This window comes from Myotis daubentonii, chromosome 5, assembly GCF_963259705.1.
Source record: "Myotis daubentonii chromosome 5, mMyoDau2.1, whole genome shotgun sequence".
Lineage (NCBI taxonomy): Eukaryota > Metazoa > Chordata > Mammalia > Chiroptera > Vespertilionidae > Myotis > Myotis daubentonii.
The window spans coordinates 37,821,437-37,849,319 of NC_081844.1; the positions used below are offsets into that span (position 1 = coordinate 37,821,437).

Consider the following 27,883-nt stretch of genomic DNA (forward strand, 5'->3'; position numbering starts at 1 on the left):
GGAAGCTCTTGGCTGCAACCACCAAGAAGCAGCCCCTTGGGGGAAGGCACCATAGAGGAAAAGAGGGATTATAGTGAATCTTTTTCTCCATTCAATGGCTGATTGTTCAAATCTTTCTCTTCTTCTTCTTCTTCTTCTTCTTCTTCTTCTTCTTCTTCTTCTTCTTCTTCTTCTTCTTCTTCTTCTTCCTTCTTCCTCCTCCTCCTCCACCTCCTTCTCCTCCTCCTCCTCCTTCTTCTTCTTCTTCTTCTTCTTCTTCTTCTTCTTCTTCTTCTTCTTCTTCTTCTTCTTCTTCTTCTTCTTCTTCTTCTTCTCTCTCTCTCTCTCTCTCTCTCTCTCTCTCTCTCTCTCTCTTCTCAGTTAAGTGTTCGACCCTATCCTTTAACAGAAACAATATACATCTTCTTTTGAAATATTTTTATTTCACTTTTTTCTAACAGCAATATAGAAACAAATAATTGTAAAAAATAAAATTATAAATTGTCCATCAATTATGTAATAGCACTTGGTATTGCTACAAGGAGGAGGCCTGGGCTGGGTCAGGCCGTCTCAAGCCTGCCCAGGCTCTCCAGGCCTCTGTGATCACTGCTGAGCCCATGAAGGCATCAGATGTTACCACACACAAAGTGTCAATGGAGACTTCGAGTTTACACCCAGGGGTCCTTGGGGGTGGCAAGGAGATGGGTAGATAATGAGTAAAACTGCAAACAGTATTGTATACACATGGTAAGCGAGAAGGTTGCTCTGGGGAGCTGGCATCTATGGACCCACACGAGGCAGGGACTTCACAAAGCTGAATGGACTTGGTTAGTTATTTGAGTTCACTGTGTAAGTAAGGGAAGTCACAGACACTGGACAACAAGAAAACACACCAGTCTTTTCCCCTCCACCTCTCTTCTCTGATCCTCTCTTCTTCCTCCTTCCTTATCCCCAAATATTAAGTTCTCTTGGGATGAACTAAACAAAATAGCTGAAATAACTAACCTATCCAAAAAAGTGTGTCTTGAGCGTAGTTTCCTCTCCTGAAACAACAAAAAAAGTAGGCTGAGCAACTAAATTGCCCAGTTGATTCCGATTCAATTGAGTTGACGAAATTCAACTACATCCTTCACCTTCAGTTGATTCCAGCTTTCTCAGTTACTGTGATGACTGATTTCTAGAAAGAAAAAAAATCAGTTTGGCTCTTGTTTTTTTAGAATATGGAATGAGCTCTCCTGTGTGAGTAGGTGTATGTGTGTGTCTCCGGAGGGTGTGTGGTGGGTGTGCGTAGGCCCCCCTGACACCCATGACCTCATCTGGGAGAAGCCTGGCAGGAAGGCCTCTGCAGGACTTGGCAGTGCTTGGACGTATTCCTGGGGAGAGGTTATCACTGAGTGGAGAAAATCTCCCCCGTTTCCGGCCTGGGGGAGGGGGAGGGGTGGGTGGCGTTCCTCCAAGGTCGCCATAGACCAGTCCTCTGAGCTTCAGACTTTTGTCACTGCTCAGAGTTGGGCCAAAACAAATCCAGCTATGTGGTCACAACTTCTCTGAAGGAAGCATGAACCCTCTGGCTCTTTGAAATCACAAGACCAACCTTCTTTTCTGTCCAACTAGGGACCATTCATTGGCATCTTCCTACTCCTGGCCACAAAAGAAAAGCAACCTTTTCCTAACATGGGTCCTGGTGTGTGTGTGTGTGTGTGTGTGTGTGTGTGTGCGCGCGCGCGTGTGTCCCAATGAGATTATACAGGAAGACAAAACATGAACATCAGGGCAGCAGGACATCTTACTTCGACTATGGATTTGTGATTGGTAATATGTGTTCTGTGGGTCTGCTGTCCAGACATTGCTCTGAGTTTGACCCAAAGATTCTGAATTGCACAGTGGGAGGTGCACGTGAGGGCTGAGTGAGGTGGAGAGTAGAGGGGTTGGCAGTTTGTAGGTTTGGCAAAGCATTTAGGACCATCTTTGGAGTTCAAGTTCATTGATACATTATCTGTCTAGGCATTATCGATAATGATTTAACACATCAATGTGGTATAGCCACTCATGAGCTGCGTCACCTGAGGGAAGTCATTTTCTCCTTCCCTGGCTTCACTTTACTACTTTGTGAATGAGAGGCCTCGATTAGGTGGCATCCAAGGTTAAAAATTCCCGCCTGCCGGAGGAAAACCTGACACATGGTACTCTACCGGGCTAACTTTCCTAACCTGTTCAGGTCTCAGTCCTCACCTTTGCGATCCTCATGCAAAAACCCTGAACCTCTGTATTTGACCTACCTAACTGGCTTTGCCATTTGGACAAAAATCAAACAGTTATTAACAGGTTAGTGACAGATTAGTAACAGTCTGATTCCATTAAAATTAGTCATTTAAGTCAGGCACAGAATCTCAGAGGAGCTCAGGGTGAGCGTCTGGGCTCCCTCCAGTTTCTCTGGGTGGGCAAGGTGACGTAGGTGACACTGGCAGAACCCACCAGGAGGCCATTGCTGGGCCCAGGGAAAATTCAGTTATGGGAAATCCATGGACAGACCTGCCTGGTTCCGTCACCAGTGGTCTCCTAGGCACTCCCCCAGGGTATGGCGTGATGGCAAAGGGACTCTTTGGAAGTTGGCACTTGTACAAGTGGCCAGGCAGGCAACAGAGGGCATCTATGCTTGCTCCAGCCAAGCTAGACTGGTGTGTCCCAGCACCCGCTGGGTACAATTTACATTGTATTCTTTTGGTTTTCCTTTCCTGGTGGGTCCCTGTCGGGGTTTCTGAGTCACCCACTTAGGGTGAATTCGAGCCAGTACTTAGAGGACAGCCACAGCAAGATGGGCACATCTGATATGTCTAATCACCTCTGCCTGGGGGCTCCATGCCCGTGGGGAAGCCTTCTGTAATAATCACTGTTTTGCCCACCTCCTCCACCCCCACTTGGGGATCCCAGTTCTCATAGCACCAGTGATTCCAGGAAGCAGGAACATGGATCACTGAGGGGAGGACTGAGAGGTGTCATGCTGGAAACCCAAGTCTCATTGAACATAGGGATGGAGTGGCCCTTCTGCAGGACTCTTTGGGTATTAAGTGAGAGCCAGTCATGGGGATGCTGGGTTCCAAAGCTGGGGCCCCAGGGAGATGCCCTGCGGACAGGCCCTGGGGTCCACGGTTCACCAGTCTCAGGGAAGCTGTGCCTCTGGGGAGACCTACTTGAGGTATCTCAGCCTCACTTCCCTTCTCCCCACGCCTCCTCTCCGCTTCCCAAACCCTCTGTGCTGGCTCCTCTGCCCTGTTGTAGGGCTGCTCAGCAGAGGGAGAACCTCCGGGAGTTGATGTTCATCTTGGTGACTCCAATGAGCTTGAGTGGCGTGGAGAGACTGAAGGAGGAGGCCAGCGGGGAGTCGCAGAAAAGGTCTGACAGCTCATCGCGCTCCTCCAGCTCATAGGTGGCGTCGTTGAGCATCCGCCTGTGGAGGTCGCAGGTCTGCTCTATCTTCAGCTTGTTGATGTCACTGCGCAGGCGCATGAGCTGTCTGGCCAGCTGCTGGTCCTGCAGCCGCATCTCCGTCTGGAAGGGAGGAGGGGGCGTCAGTTCTGAACTGGAAGGGGCAGGGATGAGGGGGAGCGAGGAAGGGGGAAGGCTGCAGCTCCACAGTCTCTGACAAGCACAGGCCTGCTACTAGGAGACTTAACTAAGGGTTTGTTTCAGCAATTGGTCCACTTGGAGATATTAACACGTTCCCAGCTCAGGGAAGTGAAAAGGCAAACATAGGGAGGTGACAAATGAGAATGTGCTTGCCAAACAACACTTTGTGGTAAGTTAGACCCTATGTCTAAATCCTTTTGGAAGAAGGACATGTCAGTTCTGGTGTATTTCCAGCCCAGTCTCATTGGTTACAGATACGTACAGATGGAGTAAGCGTATAAAGAAATTAATGGAATTGATAAATACCAAATCCAGGAGCATGGTCACCTCTGGGCAGGAAGGAGGGAATGTGATTAGCGAAGGTACACAGGGGCTTCCACTTGTATTGGTAATGTTTTATATCTTATGTCGGGTGGTGGGTATATGGATGTGAGAGAGAAACATCCATTGGCTGCTTCCTGTACTCACCCCAACCAGAGATCAAACCCACAACCTAGTTATGTGCCCTGACCAGAAATCAAACCCACAACCTTTTATTTATGGGAAGATGCTCCAACTAACCCAGCCAACTGGCTAAGGCTCTATTATACTTTAAACATTTTAGAATACCTGCAATATTTCTTAATAACGTTTCAAAAGAGCCAAACATAAATACATGCTACTATTTATTGAATATTTTCCTATAAACCAGATACCGTTCTAAGCTCTTTGGGTATGTATTAGCCAGCCATACAAAATACCATAGACTGGGAGGCTTAAACAACAGACATTAATGTCTCACAGCTCCAGAGGTCAGGAAGTCCAAGATGAAGTTGCGAGCTGATTCAGTTCCTAGTGAGGACCCTCTTCCTGGCCTGCGGATGGACACTTTCTCACTGCGTCCTCACGTGATGGAGAGAAAGATCTCTCTTTCTCTTTTTATAAGGACACTAATCCTGTCATGGGGGCCCACCCTCCTGACCTCGAAATCTAATCACCTCCCAAAGGTCCCACCCCCACATACCATCATATTGGGGACTGGGGCTTCAACATGTAAATTTGGGGAGTTGGGGGAGACACAGACATTCAGTCCATAACAGGGTTTATTAATATGCAACAGTCAATCTTCTACAATTCCATCCAGTAATGTCACCGTCATCTCCACAACTTACATGTGAAGAGGCAGAGGCTCAACCAAGTAGGTCACTGTGTCAAGTCCCAAAGCACACACACGGCAGAACTGGGATTAGGAACTCAGACAATGAGACTCAGGAACCCAAGCTGCTGGCAACTAAGTCCTTGTGCCTCTTTGGGTAGAGTCGGGGTGTGGGGGTGTGGAGTGAGTTCTGTGCTCAGGGACCTCGTAGGAGGGACCTCGTAGGAGGCGCCTGATATTCCCAGTGCCTCAGTGTTTCCTGTTAGGAAGGGATGAGATAGTAACTCCGCACCTGGTTTAACATGTACGGTTTCCATTGTTCATCTACATGTTAACCTGGTCGGAGGTGCACAGCCAGCCCCGAGGTTCCCCCAGGACAGTCTGAGTATTTCACAAATCCGGGGGAGCTCCCGCGATTGCTCGGTCTCACAGCTGTGCGGTGGCAGAGGTGGGACTGGAGCTGAGGGATCTCCCGGGGGTCCTAGTGCGGAGCGTTTTCCATTAACGACACAGTCACAAGGTCACCAGCTGCACCTGCTTCCTTCTCACCCTTTACTCTGCCTATGTTCGCAACGGGGTATTTTTTAATGGTTTTGTGTCTCAGCTGTGTCGTTTGTCCAGTGCTTGGAGCCAAACTGATTTAGAAAAATCAACTGTGAGATCCCAGAGGGACCCTCCCCCTGGTTATGTAAATAAATCCAAATGTTCTCACTTCTGCCTGTTCAGATTTGGAATCATGTACATTGCAGGGTAAAAAATAAGTGACTTCACCAGTAAGCATTTCATTTTTTCTCTCTTTCATTTTTATGTACTTCTACAGATCTCTTCCAATTTTATACATGAGGGAAATCAAGATAGAAAGTCTTGCTTGGGGATAGCAAAGTATTTAATGGCAGAATCAGGATTTAAGTTTACAGCCTTCACTTAAGTAGCGTACTTCTCAATCCTTAGGCATAACAACCTAAATTTATTGCCAATCAGAATCTATTGCTCTAGACCAGCGGTTCTCAACCTGTGGGTCGTGACCCTTTTGGGGGTCGAATGACCCTTTCACAGGGGTCGCCCAAGACCATCGGAAAACACATATATAATTACATATTGTTTTTGTGATCAATCACTATGCTTTAATTATGTTCAATTTGTAACAATGAAAATACATCCTGCATATCAGATATTTACATTATGATTCATAACAGTAGCAAAATTACAGTTATGAAGTAGCAATGAAAATAATTTTATGGTTGGGGGTCACCACAACATGAAGAACTGTATTAAACGGTCACGGCATTAGGAAGGTTGAGAACCACTGCTCTAGATGAACACCAAACTAATGAAGGCAGGTGTGCCCCAGGGTAGCTGGTCATTTATTCATTTGGAGGCCTTAGCCATGCCTGGAACGGGGCTAGGTGCTGCCTAAACCCTCTGAAGGAGACAGTATTCAAATCTGTCTGAAAGACAAGGCTGGCTCACACCCACTGTTTAATTTGATAAGGTCTTCTGAGAGTTTTACTCTACCACTTCTCTTTTCGGGTATTTTAATTTGAAAAGGAATCTGTGAAAAGCTAGTAACCCTATAATTTAGATTTGAACTTTGGCCTCAGGAATTGGATCTTTGGTCTGAAAGGGCTTTTTAAAGTTGGAGACTTTCAGGTTGAGCAGCTGTCTGGGATGTGATGTGCCTTGCAGTGGGTATGTGGTGGGGGGAATGGGCCATTTTTCTATGGCCAATAGATCTGGTCAAAGGTCAGAGCAATGAGTTAGGGTCTAAAACCCATTAGAATCAGCTGGTCAGAGGGGTGATAGTAAGGCACATGCCCAGTTCCCTTTGACTGGACAAAGGCCACCTCACTGGAGCCACCTCATGAACCCATTCAACTCTGCAGAAGAGAAAGAAAAATCACACATCCAGTAGGGCTGGTGACTGCCCATTCTGCTGGTTTGTGTTCCAACACGGGGAGGGGTGGTGAATCTGCAGGCCTGGGCTCTGAGGGCCCCTCATAATGTGTGCGTCCCACCCTGGGAGTCTCTCGGAATATATATTTTGTTATGACCCTTGAACATAAATCAGCTATTTCATTTGATGCTCGAAGTAACAGTGTTTGTTCCAATTCTACAAGAAAAATCGGCAGTGCTAGCCTATTCTCACCTACTCTGTGGGCCACACAGGGGTTTTCCAGGGTGACTTTGCGCCTTAAATACTAACTGAGTCCCTGTTATAAGGTAACCCGACTGTAACCATATAGAAAAAAAGTTCCCACTGTCACTGCAGAAACCTAAGCAAAATGTGCAGGGCTCAGAGGTGGTATTTTTTCTAGAAATTTTTTTTTCAATTGTGATTAAATACAAATAACATAAAACTTATCATCTTAACCATTTTAAAGTGTACAGTTTAGTAGCATTAAGTACATTTACACTGTTGTGCAGCCACCACCATCATCCATCTTCAGAACTCCTTACATCTTGTAAAACTGAAACTCTGGGCCCTGGCTGGCTAGCTCAGTTGGTTAGAACATTGTTCCGATATGCCAAGGTTGTGGGTTTGATCTTCAATCAGGGCACATACACGAATCAACCAATTAATTCAATGAATGCTTAAATAAGTGGAACAACAAATCAGTATCTGTCTCTGTCTCTCTCCCCCTACCTCTCTCTCTAAAATCAATAAATAAATTAAAAAAAAACACACACACACACAAAAATCTGACACTCTGTCCCCATTAAACAGCTTCCTGTTCCCCTTCCAAGCCCTGGCAACCACCATTCTACTCTCTGTCACTGTGGCTGTGACTACTTTAGAAACCTCATATGAATAAAATCTACAGTATTTGTCTCTCTTTTTCTTTTTAATATATTTTTATTTATTTCAGAGAGAAAGGGAGAGGGAGAGAAAGGTAGAAACATCAATGATGAGAGAGAATCATTGATTGGCTGCCTCCTGAACACCCCCCACTGGGGATTGAGCCAGCAACAGGCACATGCCCTTGACTGGAATCGAACCTGGGACCCTTCAGTCCATAGGCTGATGCTCTATCCACTGAGCAAAACCAGCTAGGGCTACTATATTTGTCTTTTTGTGGCTAGTTTATTTCACTCAGTACAATGTCCTCACAGTTCACACAGTTAAGAAGCTTTTTATAAATTAAATATTTTCAGAAAATGTAATGAACGTGTCTTTGCAGATCCTGTGTAGAGTAGGTCAGAAAAGTGGCAGTTCCTGAGGATGGTTCCCGGGAGCAGGGTCTAGGGATGAGCAACTCCTTCCTTTTTCTCTTTTCTGCCAAGGAGACATGTGGGGCAGCGATGACAACACCCTGTCTCCTGCCACATAATGCCAGATGCACTTTCCATATATTACTTACTGCATCTTCCCACAACTCTAGATGGCCGGTATTTTGATCTGCTTTATGGTTGAGGAAGCCAACTCAGAGAAGTTAAGGGACACACATGGTAGCACTCGGATCACACTGGGGCCTGTCAGAGCCCAGAGCTGGTGGCCTTTCTGTGACTTCCATCGACCTGAAGGGGGGCTGGGTCCCAGGGGCAGCAGAAACGGGAACTTCAATTGCTCTGGGGTTAGAATCTGGGCTCATGCTGAACCTTATTCCTCATTAGCTGTGTGGCTTTGAGCAAGTCACTAATGCTCCTTGAATTTCTGTCTCTTCATCTACAGAAAAGGCATAATGCCTAGTGCAGGACTGTGAGAAGCAAATTAGATGGTACGCAATATACCAACTAAGCTGAACAATGCCAGTCAGATAAAGGTAAGCGGTTCACAGCTTAAGTCTTTTCTCTCCAGACCAAGGTGTGGGATGTGGAAACCAGCCAGGGCCTCCCAGTTTTAAGACTTTAGTAAAGAAACTGAGATGCTGGGCCCAGTGACTCAACTATCGATGTGGATTTAATGCATTCCCTGGCCAGCACCCAACTGCAGGGCGTGACTGTTTCTAATGCCCTGTCCCAGGGAGAAAGGCGCTTGCCGGATTCTCAGAGGTGTGGCCCGTAATCCCAGCAATCCTGTAATTAGGGTAGAGCACTTGGTGAAAGAGCAAGAAATGTCACTGCCTCGCTGTCAGCATGTTGTGGTAACAGGGCATGTTCCCATCAGGGGAGAAAGCCATGAAGGGGTTGGCGGGTGACCAGTGGTCTCTTGGAATAACAGTGTTTGTGGGCTATGCTTGACTGTAGCCAACACAGGTGTGCTTCCTGTGTCAGACAAGAATGCTTCTCAAGTTGTTTTTTAAGGTAGAAGGTGAATCCCCCAGGGCAGGATTAAGTAAGTAAAGGCGGCAGTTGAGCTGCGCCATAGGAGGAGATTGCCTTGGCTGGGCTTGGTGAGGTGTCGGGGTGGTGAGAGGCCCAGGTGGGGAGAGAGGAGACACCCAGGAGGAAAGCCAGCCAGGAAACTCAGAGGCAGGAAGATCTAAAATGAGTGTGTAAGTGGTTTGCTGTGAGGTTTCTTTAGTCAAGTCTTGTGGGTCACTGGTGATTTAGAGGGAGTTAGAAGACGGGCTGACTCCTGCCTCTAGGCTGGTGAAATGAAGACAAAGCCTGCAGTAAAATGACATGGATGACATATGGCAGTTACTCAGTAAATGAAACATAGAGTTACCATATGATCCAGCAATTCTATTTCCGGTGTGTGCCCACAAAAAAGGAAAGCAGGGACTCACACAGCTAGTTGTACACACCCTGTTCACAGTAGCATTATTCACAATAACCCAGGTGTCCATTGATGGGAGAATGGGTACACAAAAGGTGCTGTGCTGGACCCAGCTCCACCACGGGACAGAAACCTGGACACTGGCTTTGCCTCTAGCTCTCCGGAACCCCCCGCTGATGGTTTTCCAGGACTGGATTAAGGAAAATGGGACTTTAGAAACCAAGGGATGTAATTCCAAGCAAATAAAGCTTTCTACCACATCTCATCCTCTTTTGGTGTCCTCTGGAAATACTTATTCCAGCAGCACCCCCAGAACCCCACTTCCAACAGCAACGGAGAAAGACCATCCGCACATTTCTTTGATAACACCCCCACCCTGCCCTGCCCACCCTGGGCACTCAGGAAGGCCCTGGAACTGTTGAGTACTGTGAAATGTGGCCAGCACTGACCATGGGGGCTGCTGATACGAGCGTGAGACAAGAGAGGGCTGGGCCGGAGCCGGAGAACAGCTGTCTGATGGGCCCTCATAGAATCTCTCCGCACATCTTCCCTCATTGAGAACTCAGGGCTGATCATCCTTTGGCTCCTTCCTGCTCTAGGGTTGAAGGTTCTGCTCATTATTCTAACTAGCACTATTAGAATTAGCACAATCAGAAAGGGGAGGTTTTGTCCTCCTCAGTCACTGGAGCTGGATGAGTGCCTGCCCTGGTGGGAGCTGGGTGGGTGCCTGCCTTAGGGGAGAGCTGGGTGGGTACCTGCCTTAGGGGAGAGCTGGGTGGGTACCTACCCTGGTGGGAGCTGGGTGGGTGCCTGCCCTGGTGGGAGCTGGGTGGGTGCCTGCCCTGGTGGGAGCTGGGTGGGTGCCTGCCTTAGGGGAGAGCTGGATGGGAGAAGAGAGGCTTCTCAGCCTCCTGGAACCTGCCTTCTCCTGAGCAGCTTCTGGCTCGATAGTCGAGAGCTGTGGCTCCTGAAAACCAGGCCCTTGGCACAGACATGGAGCCCTTCTCCATGCTGCCAAGGACTTGGCTGCCCTGAATGAGCCTCTCTGTGACTTTTCCCCGGCTTCTGTCTGCTCACTGGCTGTGACTGGCTCAGGCCCGCACACAGGGGCATGACCAACACCCACTGGGCAGTGCCCAGTTTTTCAGACCCTGGCAGCAGCCTGGGAAGAGGGGGTGGGTCCAGAAGCTTGTAAAATAATACATCCTCAGAAAGCAATTGCCCAGCCAAGGACATGCCTCAGGCTTGGACAGTCCCTTCTGAACCCATCCGCCACCAGACCTGGCCTTCGATTATAATAAGGAAGAGAGAGGGGGAGTTCTTAGAAAGAGAGCTAAATTGAGTAAACTTTGGAGAGTAATGGCCCAAAGTTTCAGGAATTGAGAGAACGTGTTGAATGAGCATAAAACTTTATGAAATACAAAGTGTACTCCTACTCATTTGCTCACAGGAGCAATTGGCTGATAGCAGCCGTTCAAAGCAGGGGTTCAGAGGTCAGGTGGATCTGGGTTCAAATCCATGCTCTGCTGGTTGACCATAGGCAATTGCTTCACCTCAGTTTTCTCTTCTGTACAATGGGGGTAGTGATAGTGCCTATTGAATGATGTGATGTGTGTGAATGTGCATAACCTCTAGACCTTGGCAGGTGCTCAGTGCCTTTCTCCTGCCCTCCTCTCTGTCCTCTCATAACACCCTGCCAGGTAGGTATTTATTACCCCCACTTTCCAATGACAAAGCCCAGGGCTAGGCTAGTTGGTTTTCCTAAAGTCACCCAGCTAAGATGTGGTAGAACCTAATTGGAAGTCTAATCTAGTTAGAAATTTTACGCTTTTCCCAATCTGCCTGTGACCGGTTAATGAGCCAATGGCCCGAGAATCACCCCCAGGCACCTGTTAAACTCCTGACACCACTGCAGGTGTACGGGATCAGAACTTCTACGGAGAGTCGGGGCAGGCTCCATATTTTTAACACATGTCCTGGAGCCTCGCCCACACTACCCACTAGTCACTAGCAGGTTGTATAGTTATTAAACCAGGAGGGTGGCCACCGGAGGAACGGGGTTTTAATTATTATAGGAGAAATGAGGAGAAGCTTAATGTCAGTTATGCTTAAAGGTGTGGATTGGGTTGCTGAGGAGGTTGGGGGGTTGTGTATTTCCCTTTGGTTAATTTCATTGCCCACTGTGCCTGGCACACGGCGACCACTCAGCGTGGACTTCAGCTCCCCCAGGCACTTTGGAAGTACATTACATTTATTGTATAACTCTTGTCACACCTTGTCCTTGTGTTTACTTGCCTGTCTCCTCCACAAAGGGGGAAACCCCAGGAAGACGTTCACCTGGGCCTCCACCCACACCAGCACCTAGGACCAGGCACTAGTGAACGTGGGTTGTATTGAATAGACAGGACTGGGTCAAAGGACCCTGCCTGTGTCTTATACCCCGAGACTGCCTTGTGCTGTTGTTCTGGTTGGACACAACCATCAGACCTCTTCTCCTTCCCTCTGCCCTCTCCTTGGCACTGCAAGACAGCCAGGAAAAGGAAGGGAGGGGAGACCTGATTCCTAGTCCACTTCATCTCATTGGTCCACAGTCCCCACCTCATCAGCTCTCATGCCAAATAGGAAGTTTTTGGGGATTGCAGGCCTCATTTTTCTTATCTTATTCTAGGAGATTCTATACCTTTTTTTTTTTTTTTTAAATCCGCAGACTATAGGATGAGGAATGTGTACCAATTACATTGGCAAGAGAGAGAGGAGTTTGGTTCTTATCTTTCTTTTGTCTTTTATTTTTTTATTTTTTATTCTCCCTAATCTATCTATATCAGTGGTTCTCAACCTTGGCTGCACATTAGAATCACCTGGGAATCTTTTTAAAATCCTGATTTCTGGGCCTCATCCTCCAGAAATTCTGTTTCTTTGTTACTAATGTTGTGGCCCCACCCCATAACAAAGAAACAGAATTTCCGAAGGATACCCAGAAATCAGGATTTTAAAAAGATTTCCAGGTGATTCTAATGTGCAGCCAAAGTTGAGAACCACTGATATAAAGGGTTAATATGCGAATTGTCCTTCCCTCCATCCAGGTAATGACGTCAAATAGCAATACCCGGCTTCCTCTCCCTAGCTACGACTAGCCTCCTTGCAGTTTCTTCAGCCCAGGAACACGACTTGTTTTATACCCAGGTGGAAACAGTTTACACTACAACCAAATGTCTGTGAAGCATTTTCCCGTGCCTCATCTCATTTGATCCTCACAGAAATCCTGGAGTAGATAGATAGGAGACTTGGTGGAATCCTATTTTCTTTTCATTAGCCCAGTGGTTCTCAACCTTCTGGCCCTTTAAATACAGTTCCTCATGTTGTGACCCAACCATAAAATTATTTTCATTGCTACTTCATAACTGTAGTGTTGCTACTGTTATGAATCGTAATGTAAATATCTGATATGCAGGATGGTCTTAGGCGACCCCTGTGAAAGGGTCTTTCGACCGCCAAAGGGGTCGCGACCCACAGGTTGAGAACCACTGGTCTACACATTCTGTAGTAACCACGAAAGGGCCAGCCTCTGGTCAGGGGAATAGAACACTGTTTTCCTCCTGCAGCCCGCTGGTGTGGACAGGCTGAGAGGCTCGACACAGACTGAAAAGACTTTACCTGGAGCAAAGGGTCACCTGGACTAGAAATTCTCTTGTGGATCAAACCCAGCTCAGCCAGCACCTGGTGGCTCTGAACAAGTTATTATTTTCATCATAGAATGGGCATGGCTGCCCTGCCCCTGCTAAAGGCTGTTATGAGACATTGCTAATTGCACTCTGTAACCCTTTACACACGTCCCTTTCTACAATTGCAGGGTTTCTAATGTGGGCTTTTTGACAAATCATATCCACCCTGACTCAGACCTTTGATGTATCTATACCTCGTACCAAGGAAAAACCTCTGGAGCCAGAGCCAGGACATGCAGGTCTATGTCTTGGTTTAGCCACACCCTTGCATCTGACCTTGGGCAAGTCAACATCTGTGACCCTCGGGCTCATCGTTTCTGAATCTCAGCCTTCCTATCTGTAAAATGGGACTAGCAAATACCTCCAAGCCACTCACAGAAAATGGTATGTATCAGGCCTCTGGGGCCACAAATTGCTCCCTAGATGGAAGGCATTAAAGTGGCCGCCATCTTCACATTTCTCACCTCCATCCCCCTCGAAAGATGCTCGGTGAGTTTGATCTGTCATTCGGCCATCTCACTCAGCAGAAATGACTGGCCTCAGAGGGCTGGGCTTGGACAGCCCCGTCATCTGCTTGCCAAGCACAGGCAGGAGAGGGTTAACCAGAGGAGGAGCAACTCAAGCTGCCACCACAGAGGGGCCAGTGGAGTCCAGGGCTACAGCCTCCTGCCACAGCAGGCCCTGGAATGATGAAAACTTGTCAGGTTTCCTTTTGTTCTCTCTAACAACCATAAACACCTTTGAGGGGCTCTGTCTGCAGGGATCCAACACTTTGCGTGAAGCTAAAAGAAAAATATCTGCCCACACCCAGGGATTCTCGCTACAAAGACAACCCCTTAGGAGGAAGCTGGAATGCTTTGTTTTCATTTGGCATTACACGGGCCAAGCAGAAGATTTCTCCCTTTTCTTTGCCTTACAGGTTGGCAAGGGGGACACTGCAGCAGGATTAAAGAGAGGAGACAGAGAGAGCTTCCCCCCTCCTCCTCCTCCCCCACTCCCCCGGTCCCTGGCTGCTAGCTCTGAAATCACACACACACTCAGATGCGATATTGTGATATTTTCTGGATTCAGCCAGAGGGCTCAGTCCCACAGCTTCAGGGCCATGCTCTCTCTAGGTCCCATTTCCTGGAACATTGCCCCCACCCCAGCCCAGGCCGAAGGTGGGAAGCTGAAGTCTGGGACCTTCTGGCCAGGTGAGCAGTCTGGAAATATCAGAGTAGCACAATGGCCACATAACCAGGTTCTGAGTCTGTCTCCCATGAACAGCGGAGCTGGATGGATGTCGGCCTGGAGGAGCCAGGTGGCCCAAAGCCACCTAGGGCAGAGGCCGCAGCCCTGTCTGAATACTCAGGTCTTTCTACCTGGAGGGGCAATGCCAATAGCTACACCTTGATGAGCAACACCTTCCTTGTATCTCCCACCACAGGAGCCTGAAAAAAACATACACCCATTCTACTTGAAAGTCCCTGGAGGCAGTCAAGAGTGACTGTCATTTCCTTTGGTGGAAAGTGAGAGGGAAAGGAGACCCCTGAGGGAGCAGTTGGGAGCCTTTAAAGACCTGGAAACAAGTCAAGATCCAGGCAGTCACTATGTGTCTTTGAGCTGGACTTGCAGGAGGCAGAGGCCAGACAAGCTGATCTTTCCAGACCAACATGGCCTGCCTCTAAAAGGGTCAACACTGACAACCAACGCCTTGCTGGTTCCGGTAACTGCTGCTGGGACCGCCTCATGAAGGTCAGAGAACCACTGGACGCAAACCCACAACTGAGCCAAAACACCGGTCATATTGAGTGTTTGGCTTTCTGTAGGGAAAACAGCCACACGTGACGGAATTATAGATTTCTAGTCTGTTCTCTCGGCCACTTCAGGGCGAAAAACAAATCTGCACCTGAGCCGGACAAGTCAGCAGAGAGGGCTTGCTCAGGTGGAGAGAACACTTGATTCTGGGCTTAAAAGTGATTTGAAACTACTTTCACTGAGTTAAAAAAAGAACTGGTAATTTTAAGTAATACCTTGAATGAGTTAACAGATGATAAATTAGAAAAAACAATGACATGGAGTTTAATGTTTTGACTGAGATTTAAAAACAGAAGAATGGGTTTATTATTCAAATGTTGAAATCTTGTTTTTAAATCAATCAGGATTTTACGAGTTGCCTTGTTACTGTTTAATCTCTGAAAAGGGCAGAATTGCATGCATTTGAGTTGGCCTGCCTGCCCTTTGGTGTTTGGGTTGCTTTTGACCTTAGACATTCCCTCTTCTGAAAGAACTGGGTTCTTGGACCCTCAGTGCAGGATGCTGTGACTAGTTCCCAGAAGCCCATTCACTGGCCGAGCCCCACGCCAAAAGGGACAGGGTGCAGGGTACAGGCTTGGGGATTCCTGGGCTTCCCTCTGAGGTACCTTCTTAGTCCCCTAGCCCCAGTCTTGCCTGCCTATCAGTCCTGATTCTCAAACTGTGGTCTGTGGACCAGCAGGGTAGCATCACCTTCGAGCTTGGTGGCAATTCAGAATCATGGATCTCATCTCAGATCTTTAGGATCAGAATCTTCATTTGAACAAGAGACCCTAGTGACCTGTACGCACATTAGCGTCTGAGTCGCTGCTCTAAGCGATTCTCTACCCTGCAGCCAGGGTGGCATGTCTGAGCGCCCTCTGCAGGAGGGCTATCTCTCCAGCTTCATCTCCTGGCTCTCTCTCTCTCTCCCCAAAGTGCTCTACTCCCAGTGGGGAAGGCTGAGTTCAAGCTCTGGCTCTGCCACCTACTAATCATATGATTCTAGGCAGGTCGTCTGACTTCTATGAGCCTTGGTTTACGCATCTGTAAAAGGGGCACAATCACTGTAATCACACAGGCCTGTTGTAAGAATCACAGAGGTAATGGAGTGAGGGCTGGGACTCCCTCCAATCTTGTTTCTCCTTTTGCCCCCACACCCATGCATTCTTAGATAACCTGTTTATGTTAATGTAGCACGAGCAAGCAAGCATCACTAATTGGCACGAGGCTGCTTTTGTTTGAGGGTGTTTATAAGCTGCCACTGACCAGCCAGTTGCTGGCTGCTTTGCTCATAATAAAGCATGTCCCACCTACCTACTGTCACTCATCTGTTCTTCCAATTTCCTGCACCCAGAGGGGTCAATTCCCTGGCTGAGGAACTTGCACCCAACACAGCCTTTGACAGCCAAGACAGTCCTAACAATGTTCCTCCCTCCACCTATGGAGGATTATTCTATCCATTACCAACGGCTGTCCTCGACCTGGCTCACCTTCCTCCTCTCAGCTAGCATACGCTGGCCAGACAACTTGTTCTGCTTGGCTTGCAATGGCTTGGCAACAAATATGAGCATGGCCCGTGGGCCTGTGGCAATGGTTCACCCCCTAGGTCAGTGATGGCGAACCTATGACACGCGTGTCAGAGGTGACACGCAAACTCATTTTTTTGGATGATTTTTCTTTGTTAACTGGCATTTAAATATATAAAATGAATATCAAAAATATAAGTCTTTGTTTTACTATGGTTGCAAAGATCAAAAAATTTCTATATGTGACACGGCACCAGAGTTAAGTTAGGGTTTTTCAAAATGCTGACACGCCGAGCTCAAAAGGTTCGCCATCACTGCCCTAGGTTGTGCTTGTGAAGTACCTGGGAGCTTTAAGAACCACTGATTCCTGGGTCCTCAACTCCCCCTCCCCGCAAGGTGTTCATTTGATTGGTCTGGGATGTGATCTAGGATTTGGGAGGTTTCCAGGTTTCCGTGGGGATTCTAATATGCAGCCTGGGTTGGGAGGCACCTCTCTCTGATGCTACAGGACGAGGACAAGCTCTAGAGAACTCCCCACTGGTTTACACACAGGGAATTCCGTCTCTGCTCTCCACCCCAATGGGAGCCAATGGGGAATGCTCACTTAGAAAGTAAAAGCCTCTGCTCCCCAAAAGCAATAGAACCTCAATGAACCCTAACCCAACAAATTGAGTCCTTGATTAATGGAAATATTTTTTTGTTCCTCTTTATGAAAACAAATGAAAGCAGTTCCGCCTCAGGAATTGAAAGGGCAACTTCCAGGGTCTGCCCTGGCCACCGTGGGTCCATCTCCCCTCCCCTCCTGCACCCCCTTGAGCACCCAGGGACACAAAGAACCCACAGATGCCCCATCTTTTATGCAAATCAACTTACACCCCAGTTACCAAAGACATAGAGCAGTGGTTCTCAACCTTCTGGCCCTTTAAATACAGTTCCTCATGTTGTGACCCAACCATAAAATTATTTTCGTTGCTACTTCATAACTGTCATGTTGCTACTGTTATGAATCATAATGTAAATATCTGATATGCAGGATGGTCTTAGGCGACCCCTGTGAAAGGTTGAGAACCGCTGACATAGAGGAATGGCGCGTTTTAAGAAGCAGTCTCAATATCGAAGATTAAAACCAAAAAAAAGAACACCCCCGGCCCCAGCCACGGTTATTTCAACTCATGGGGGATTCCAGGCCCCAGTGGGGATGTGTTTTTTGGGGTTGTGCAGGGCAACCAAACAGGCTCTGCCTACAAAGACTAACATCAGGAGTGGCACTGGGGAAGGTGGGGGACACCTTCATGGGCTCAGGTTCTCGTGGGCAACACTTGCTTCATAAGTACCTGTGATCAGGGGCTTATTGATGCAGGGATGTCATGTAACTACATGGCAATAAATCTGACCTTTGATTTAATAGGAAAGGACAGATGTGCACGTGGGAGAGATAGAGATGGGGCGGAAACAGAGAGAGGGGGACAGAGATAGAGACAGACACACACAGAGAATGGCATCTGGGGATCCTTGCAGGGGCAGCCACTTACCAGTTCCTTCCTGAGCCAGGCTATGGCCTCGTCGATATTCTCAAAGCCTTCCAGCTTGCCCGTGGACCCGGTCCCGGCATCCCGGCTGGCACTGGCATTAGGTGGTGGGTGCTGCCTGGGCTCTCTCGGCGGCAGGGAGGGCTCTTCCTCCCCACACTCCCGCTGCTCAGCAGCCGGCCTGGGGAAGGGCCAGGCCTGCTCCTCCAGCCTCGCCTGCCATTCCAGGTAGGAGGGCCTGCGGGTCTCCAGCCTCAGTTTCTCAGTCAGGGCCTTCAGGCTCCGGAGGTGGTCGTCAGGAGGCGGGGCTGCTCCCGCCAGCACCTCTTCCCCCACCACCACTTCTTCCACCTGGATCTGGGGCACAGACATCCTAGAGCCTGCTGGGTGGTCGGACAGGGGAGGTGGTGGAGGTGATGAGGGAGTCCTGGCGGCTGGTAAGGTTGGGGCCCACTCTGGAGTGGTCTCACCCAGCTGGGGCCAAGGCTCCCGTGGGCATCGCTGGGGTGTGAGCAGCTCCCGGAGCCGAGAGGGACTAGGCAGGAGCGCACAGGGTGCCGTCCAGAGCAACAGTAGAGCTTTGGGTTTAAGATTGTCTCCGGAGTCCCGTGGGCGCCGTGCTCCGCACAAGGCAGGAACAGACAGGCGTTAGCAGGAATCTTTGGGGCAGCTTTGCCAAGAAGATCTATCAGTCCCGGAGATGCAGGCGGGATCAGAGATGGGCGGGGAAGCAGCTCCCTCCTTGTGGGGAAGGGCAGGTGGCGAGAAGCTGCTGGCCAGTCCAGGGAGGCCCTGAGGAAGGATGCGAACAATGTCAGTAACGGCTGTGAGCGGGACCTGCGCGCTCCTGGGCAGGGGACACTGACAGGTTCAGTGACAAGGCTGCTAATTGCGACTTCAGGACTAGACATGAGGCGATTTTAATACCTTAACGTGGTGCAGGGGAGTTCATAATAAATCAATACTTTGTACAGGGTTTCACGATTTATGAAGTGACGGCGCCTCTGTTACCTCATCGTCCTCACTGCAAGTCTGTGATTCTTTGCTTTTGTCCCCATTTTGCATGTGAGACACCTGAGTCTCTCAGGGGTTAAATGACTCACCGAAGAGCTCCCAGCAATTAGCCAGGACAGGGGCAGGTGGTTGGATTCTGAGGGCTCAGGTCTCCGTGAGGGCAGCTGCCTGAGGGTCCCCAAGCAGCGCAGGTGTGCCTTGGGGCCAGGAACCACTGACCCCGCCCACCCCACCCACCACAGCACCTGTCCTCAGGCACCAGCTCCTCACGGCCAGTCCTACGGCCACTCTCAGCGGCTTCCTCCCAAAGCAACACCTACTTCACTCTTCAGAGGAGGAAGCAAACAGACCTGCAGCCCAGGAGGAACCGATGAATTCAGGTGACTCACCATTCTGGGAAGATGGTTAGCACGGTCCTGCCCACACAGCAGTGCCTCCGGGGCAAGGGCTTCGGCTCCCTCATCTGATTTGGCCTCCCCACCTCTGGGGAGAAGGTTGAGCCAAGGTGCTTGCCCCATAATATCAGGGCACAGGGTAGAGAAGTGACCTGGAGTTAGACCTTGCCGCGCCCCCCTCCATGTCCCTGCACCCACAGGGTATATCAGAGCAGGACCCTTTGACTCAGACTATGGAGGGAACTTCTTGGCTGTCGGGGTGTTTAAAAAATCTGTGCTGGGGCAAGCTGCGAAAAAGAATGAAGGGATATGGAACAACGTCCAAGACACAGCTTCCCTGGAAAACACAGGGCATTTGCAGCCTGGAGAGGGTGCCACCTTGGTGTGGAAGAGTGGGGGGGAGGAAGAGACTTTTATTGACTTGTAGGTGCCTTTTAAAAGGTCTCTGCAAGGAAAATAAAACTGGAACTGAGAGTGTGCTTGCTTGTGGTGAGGGGACTGGGTGCTGGGTGACGGTGGGCAGGCACAGGACGAGGCAGAATTGGAGGGGAGCAAAATCAAAACACAGGCGGGGCCACTCAGGGAGGCGGTGCGGCTTCTCTCCCACAGGGGCATGAGGTGCTCAAGAAGAGCAGAGCTTGCTGTCTGTTCCAGGTGTTTCTACAATGCCCGCCTGTGCTGTAATCTGCCCAGAGGAAGACTGGCTGCCCTTTTCCCATGCTCTGCTGCCCCTGCTTTGGGGCACCCCTGAGGAACAAAGAGGACTATTCCACCCTAATTGATGGCAGGGAAACCTGGATGCACCTCCAACCACACAGGTGGGGATCCCCTAAGGAATTTCCAAAAATGGTGCATTGCCAGGCCTCATTCCTGGGGGCGGTAACTCAGTTAATGTGGAGTGGAACTCCGTGTATATTAAAGCTCCCCAAGGGGTCTGAGTGAGGCCGGGGTTCCTAGATAGAAACACCAGATGTGGAATCAGACTGCCTTAGCTGAGGGTGCTGTCAGGCTAGCTGAGCCTCCGTTTCCTTGCCTGTAAAATGGGGCCATAATATCAACCTCCTGGGTTTGGGGCATTGGCAGAACTAAGGTTGGTCCATGTATTCTGTAGGCTTAGGTGGGGTGTTCTCATGGGTGTCTTTCTGTGCAGTCACGTGGTCACACAGGCATCTTTAGAATCTCTTCTAAAGACCTATTAGTCGCTTTCTGGGGCCACTCCCAGGCGCTGTCTACCTCTTTGCTGAGATGCCAGATCTGTTTTGAGTGTGCCTTGGGGCGGCTTCACCCCAGAAAGGCTTCTTCCCACTGACACAGGAGCTCTGATTATTCCCAGCAATGCTTTTTGGAGAGGATCTAGTTGCAGGCAACCATGAGCAGGTGAAACTAATGGGAAGTCTCACCTCCCCTCCGTCTCCCCCAGCTACGCACCCACGGAAGACGGCAGGACATCTACAGCGGAGGGAGAACCTGTTAGGGAAGGGTCTCCGTTTGGGGCGGGTGACAGTTATGGCTGGATGACTTTATGAAGCTGCCTCCTTGGGAAGGGGGAGGTTATGTTAATTATCAGTTTCTAAATCAATTCAGAGAAGGCCTGTGAAGACAACGTCAGGGCAACTTGGGGGCATTAACAGGAGCACCAGCGCCCTGTGAGTCAGCTAATGATGATCCTTCAACCCGCTGAGCCTTAGGGAGTGTGTAAAAGCACCCCTGTGCACACCCCTGCTCCTCCCAGTAGCCCCGAGCAGTGGGAGGGATCACCCCATTCCACAGCGGGGAGGTGGCAGGAATGGGACTTAGGCACAGTTTTCAGACTCTAATCAGCCTCTTTCTACTCCAGAGAGTGTGGGCCTTCGGGTCAGACTCCGGGGCACCCAACTCTGATCGTGGGCATATTGTGTTTATGGCCACCCTGCTTCTGCGTCCGCTTCTGAGAAGTGGGGGTCACCAGGATCGGCTATGGAATTTGCCCGAGTTGGTGCAAAATGAGAATGCAGGGCTCCTTTTAAAAAGAACGAAGACTTTTAAGATGGCACCGCAGAGCGTTAACCCAGGCGCAGGGCCCTGCGGGACTGCCTAGGTCCCTCCTTATGAAGCAGGCCCTGGGGTAATACTGTGGGCTTCATAGGTCATTGTGAGGATTAAGGTAGCAAATAGTGAGCCCTTAACCTGGTGAGTGGTATACTTCAAAAAAGTATACCTCTAAAGTCACACTTTAAAAAGTATTATTCTTAACCTTTACAATTTTATTAACCAATGCCACCCCAATAAATTTAATTTAAAAAAATATTATCCTTAAGATGATAAGACCTATCCATGCCACATCAGTCATAGCCCCAGATGGCCCCTTCGGGCGGCCCTGAGCAGTCATCCTGGTGGCCCCTGACCTGAGCCCATCTCCGCACCCTTCCGTCCTTCCTGGAAAGCCAACTGAGATGAAGTCGGTGGGCCCCACCTCCCCGCTCCCACCCGATTTTCAGGTCTCGATTGCATTTTCATCACGCCAGATGAAGTCAGCCATAGCGAGGAGGAAAAAGAGCCCAGTTTACAAAATCACCACAATATACCTGCTCCCTTCCCTTCCTGCTCACATTTTACTAGTAAATACCCCAGCTCATGGCCTGGGGCCCCAGGTGACCCCGTTTTGATTGTGTTAGCCATGAGGTGAGAGCAAGGACTGGGGTGGGATGCAAGCCCCTGGAATCAGCCCTCTCCTCTTGGCCTCAGTTTCCTAATCTGTGCACTGGCACCCCCCTCCCCATCTGCCTCTCAAGGATGCTGTGAGAATCAGCTGGACTCACCTGTGAAAGCTCTGCAACCTGTAAGAGCGGTACCCACCTGAGGATTATTACTATCATCACGGCACGTGTGGTGGACCAGGGACTCAGCCCTTTAGGAGGTGTGGTCATGTGCAGCCTGCAGGGACCAAGTCCTCGACTGCCTCCTATCGCCCGCAGCATTCCCCGGGATTTGCTGAAACCAAATCTGTCCCCCTGGTCACTGAACCAGGGAACACTGCCTCTCCGGATGTCCCAGGGCCACAGGGTCCAGTGGGGTTTCTCCCTCCCTCCCTTCCAGAATGTCACCCATGCAGGCCAGGCCAGGCATGACTGAGTTGGACCCAGTCTGAGCTGCAGGAGAGGTGCCAGCCAGGTGCAGGGGGCAGAGGAGCGCTGGCCAGCTTCCGGGGCCGAAGGGCAGTGGGGGCTTCCACTTATCTGGACAAACCAGGAACTTCCAGGGTGTGGGCTCTGGAGGAGGGACCCTCTAATGCCTGGACAGTCAGGCTTTCTTTACACCTAACCTAAGTCCTTCCTACACACTTTCTCTCACTCTGGGCTTTGCAAAGGCGAGAGCCTGAGAAGGAAAGCCAGGCCTGGGACCTGGGGCAGCCAGAAAAACAAGGTCAGACCATAGTCCCCCCAGGCCCAGGTGAGGCCCACCAGGCAGTCCACCCACCCCCCTGCAAGGGACCAGCCCCGGGGCATGTGGGCCTTTTTGCAGTGGGGACATGCCTTTCTGCACGCAGCGGCTGCTGTTCAAGCAGGCTGCCTGGCTCGCTCCAGACCACGGTGGCTGTGGGAGGGAAGGGCTGTGCCAGCCATGAGCTAATTCCTCTGGCTGCCGGAGGAGCCATGTGGGTGCAGCTCAGTCACTCAGCCAACACCTCGCCTCATGATGACCTAATCTGTTCACTTGGACAACTTTCAAACCCACTTCCTAGATGGGCTCCGAGGGCAGGGGATGGTACAGGGGGCTGCTGGCCCATTTTCTGTCTCTGTCTGTCTGTCTCTCTCAGACCTGTTGCCCTACATTCTTCTGAGAAACTAGAAAGCTGCCCGCTCTCTGTTTGGACCTACGGGCCTGTGCCTGCTCCTTCCGGTCTTAGGTTCTTCGCTAGAACCGTTCCATTTCTTCTCCATAAAGGCCCACCTGTCCAGCACTCCCGTCCCACAGAATTCCACACTCTCTCAGGCCTGCGACTTTGTACCAGCTGTTCCCTCAGCCTGCAATGCCCTTCCCTTCCCTCTACGCCTCAGTTCTCAGGAATTTTCTCCTTCAGGACGTTTTCCTTAACTTGCCCGAGCAGTGGGTGCAACAAGAGCACTTCAGAGAAACAATGATGTCATCACAACAATATTAGCTAACGCTTACTCAGAGCACACCACGCCAGGAATTGTTCTAAGAGCTTTACATGCACTAACACATTGAGTCCCCACAACAACCTCTGGGGCAAGTATCATCATTGTCTCCATTGCACAGACGAGGAGACCGAGGCACGGAGCGAATAGCTTGTCCATGGTCACAGAACTAAGTGGTGAAGCTGGGATTTGAACCCCTGCAGCCGGCTCCACCTTGGGTTGTAACCACTAGACTTACTGGCCCTTTCAAGCCACAGCACTTCTACCAGGGACCTTCTTTTTTTCGTTTTATGTCTTTATTGATTTTAGAGAGGAAGGGAAAGGGAATAGAGAGAGAGAAACATCAATTTGTTGCCTCCTGTACACACCCCAACCTGGGACTAAGCCTGCACCCTGGGCATGTGCCCTTGACCAGGAATTGAACCAGTGACCTTTCAGTGCACGGGATGACACTCAAACCAACTGAGCCACACCATCCAGGCCAGGACCTTCTTGATGGTGTTGTCCACCAGACCGAGCTTCATGAAGGTGAGAACCAGGCTTTGTATCCTGGAACCTCCAGCACTTAGCGCCATGCTGCTCTCTTTAAATGTTCATGGGCTAAATAAGCAAATGGAACAGATTTCCCCTCTCCTATCCCCCACCCCTAACACACACTCTCACTCACTGTGACCTATACTTGCTCAGGTCTGAGCCGGTCTGGACAGGCTCAGGGAAGCAGAGTGGACCTGGACTTCCTGCGATGGCACCTTTACCGCCTGCCCTTATCAGACCTGCCCTGACCTCAGAGTCCTGGACACAGGCTGTCAGACCCTAAGAAGACAGAAGCGACCTCACCCTGCATCAAGGGCCAGGACTAGGTGCTGGCACACAGACAGGGCCATTCAGTATCCCACATACAGCTCTAGGCCCTCCTCCCCATCCAGCATCATCAGGCAATTTCCACTCAACATCCCTTCCCTCCTTCTTGAAGGAGCATTTTTTTTTTTTCCTATGGGGAACCCCTGCATGTGCTTGCTGGGGACTGCCGGTCCCTCTCTGGCCTCAGGGCGGTCACATGACTCGAGCTGAGCCAATCAGAGCCCTCCTGGGGTTTTGCATCAGAACCACCCTGGAGCTGCATGTCCCCTGCTGGCTGGGGCTGTTGGCTCACCATCTCGCTTACCACAGGCAGAGGGGCTGCCTGACGAACCAAGCCAAGCATGTGAGATAGCCAGAGGCCCTCGGCCCTGTTGGAAGGCACCACCTGACCTTGATCATATAGCTTACATACTCTCTTTGCTTAAGCTTCTTTGACTGGGTTTCTGACCTTTGCAGCCAACATAAGCATGTGTTGGACAAAGAATATAGAATAACATGGCCAATATTTGTTGATATTTGTCTTTTGTTTGTTTGCCGTTTACTGTTGGTAGGGAGCTCCCCGTTTTGTGCGGGAGAGCAAACAGGCCGGGCACCTGCCCTCTGAAACCAGAGGATCACGTGCTCCCTCCTCCCTGGCCACCAGGTGCCGTGGCAACCAGGTGTAAACATGTGATTTGAACTTGGCCAATCAGATACCCAGGCCCAGGCCTCTGAATCTGGTGTGTGAGGGCAGAATGGAGGGTCAGGTGGGGTTCATTTGTGGCCACATCCAGCCTCGGAGGCAGATGTGACCTGTGGGGAAGGTAGAATTAGCTAAGCCATCCCTGAAAAAGGACTGTTGCGGGGTCTGTTATTGTGATATAATAAGAAATATATTTGGTCTCTATCCCCAGCTCCTGAAACAGAGCTCCTAAAACCCTTTTTAAATATATACTTATATTTACATTTTATATTTATATTTTATTTCAGAAAGAAAGGGAGAGGGAGAGAGAGAGAGATAGAAACATCAATGATGAGAAATCATTGATTGGCTGCCTCCTGCACACCTGCTTCTGGGCATTGAGCCTGCAACTTGGGCATGTGCCCTAACCCAGAATCCAACCGTGACCTCCTGGTTCATAGGTTGACACTTAACCACTGAGCCACCACTGCTGGGCTCCTAAAAACCCTTTTAATCTTCTAGGTGACGAGAGTGATAGGAAAACCTCTGTTATAATGTCTGCTTTTTGTCCCCAGCTCCTGGGACAGCTGCATGCTGATACAAATGAAAGGAACATCTTTTGTTACTCATAGCAAGGCTCTCTCGACCCCACTGGAGCTCATGTCAATGAGCTGACACTTGGGTAGCCCCTCAGGATAGCGCCGGTGGCCAGGGGAAATAACCAGGTGATAGATCATGCCTATCTAATGAGGCCTCCAAAAAAAGCCTAACTGAAGGGGTTCAGAGAGCTTCCAGGTTGGGGAAGACAGGGGGTGCTGGGAGGGCAACATGCCTGGGAGGGCCTGGGAGCTCTGCACCCCTCCCTCACACCTGATTGATAGCCAGTCATTTAGAAATACAGGTGACAACCTGGGACTTGCGATTGATGTGTGATGTGGGGGACAGTCTAGTGGACTGAGCCCCTAACTGGCGGAATCTGATGCCAGCTTTAGGTATTCAGTGTCAAATTGAGTTAAAGTGCAGGCGACCCAGTTGGTGGCTGCAGAGAACCGGGAATCGGCTGGTGTGGAAACTCACACGCCTGGTGTCAAAAGGGGTGTGGGGCGCTGTGTGGGTAATAACCTAACACCTCTCTGAAATGGTCTCAGGGGCTCATTTCCCTCACAGGACTCTCTCCTGTTTTCCCAGCGGCCCTGCTTCTGCCTGTTTGAGTCTTTACCTCCTGCCACTTCTGTGAACACCTTACAATAATGTTGTCTTTTGATGCTTACAACCAAGAGCCCTGGCTGAAATGAGGGGGAACGTACAACTCATTTGGGGAGGCCATATGTATAACTGAGGGCTGAGCAGTGTCATGAAACAGTGTGACTCCCCTCCCCACGATTCCATGTGTCCTTTAGAGGGGCTGGTGCCACCTCCAGGGAGAACCACGGGGCGGTGACCATTGTCCTCTTAAAGAAGCTTTTACCAGGAGTCCATCTGCATTCATAGCTATGTTTCCTAATTTACAGTCTACTACAGGCAGTGCTTGGTGAGGCCATAACAACTTCATGCATGTAAACTTACACTCTTCCTTCCAGCAAAAGTGCCATCCATGGGTCCTTGTGTATAAACTGACACACTCTGGTTTTAGGCTTGGTGACACCCTCAGAACGCTCAACAGAGGAGCCACAGACTGCTCTGCACAGGCATGTGAGGCCCTGACTGCAGTCCAGGCCGGCCCTGCTCCCAGCAACAGAGAAGCGGATAGGAGGCAATGGTGGGCACATGAAGGCAGGAAGACATCCCATCCCCCCAGGCCTGTCTTGCTGAGGAAACTCGGATCCTGCAGGATCCTTAACCACAGTATGGCCAATTCTTCATAGCAGAAATGTCCCCGCAGGAGACAGACCACAGCCACGGGCCTGCTCCTGGGGCACAGTGCCTCTGGCTCTGTGTCTGCTGCTGAGCCTTCTGCCACCTCTGAGCATTCACCCCCTTCTGAGGCTGTCATGCTCCTCAACCAGGTCAGGGGTCACTCGCGAAAGCCAGCACCTCTGTTGAGCGTGTTGCCTGTGTCACTAAGCCTCAAACCCTCCTTAGAGAGAGTCATTCCCTGAGCTCAGGAGTGGCCTAAGGACAAGCAGCATCTTCCCCATCCATAGCCAGCGCTTGTATGAGGGGCGGGGGGCAATCAGAGGGCTGCAGGAAAGGCAGCTGAAGCCCCCACTCTGACTCCCAGTCTTGGCCAGGCCAGGCCACCTCCCTTCTCTCCGCAGAGCCGCATGTTCCCATCTCCTACCTGAGACCAAGGCAGGGCCCATGTGACTGAGGGTGAGATCAAAGGGGGACCCCAGCTCCCCAGGCTGTGGGTCTGCATTCTGAGACCAGAACCACCCCCAGGGAGAGCAGTGAGACTTGGGGAGTCACCTTGCCTTACTGCCTGGGTCTCTGCCCCTCTTTTGAAAAATGGGGTGATGCAGCATCCACCCTGCAGAGGCATGAGAGTGAGGGAAGGGCTCAGTGGACTAGAACCTGTTTTATAAACAGAAAGAAATTCATGGTGGCTCAGGCCATACTGATACCTCAGCCTTTTACTTTCCTTTTCTAAAGCAGATAATGCTTTCCACCAGGTGGATATGGGGTCATTTGGCCTGGGACTCTGACTCAGAGCTGTGACAAGGCAGGTTTTCTGGTCTGGGTTTACTCATAAATCCTGGTGCTCAACTAAAAGAGGGAGCTCAGGGCCAGGACTCAGGACTGACCTCCGGCGGCAGCATTGGATGGAGCCAGTGAAATCCCCGCCTGTGTTCTGCAGACTTGTAGGAGCACTAATGCTGGGGCTGAGAGGCTGGGGGACACAGGCCTGCGCCCCACAGA

General features: G+C 50.2%; 1 protein-coding gene across 2 annotated transcripts in view; it reads right to left on the minus strand.

Annotated features, from left to right (window-relative positions):
* Positions 1 to 402: 402 nt before the first annotated feature.
* The window catches only part of FAM167A (family with sequence similarity 167 member A), a 35,453-nt gene continuing 7,972 nt past the window's right edge, over positions 403 to 27,883 (minus strand). Inside the window, exons 1-3 of one of the 2 annotated variants that reach the window (XM_059697608.1) lie at positions 19,058 to 19,336; positions 17,958 to 18,746; positions 403 to 3,528 (exon numbers count right to left, since the gene is read on the minus strand). In XM_059697608.1, the coding sequence (XP_059553591.1) occupies positions 3,265 to 3,528; positions 17,958 to 18,326 (633 nt within the window). In that variant the 5' untranslated portion in view covers positions 18,327 to 18,746; positions 19,058 to 19,336 and the 3' untranslated portion in view covers positions 403 to 3,264. Of the gene's footprint in view, positions 3,529 to 17,957; positions 18,747 to 19,057; positions 19,337 to 27,883 lie in introns of those variants that run through there. The other variant, XM_059697607.1, reaches the window with a different exon arrangement.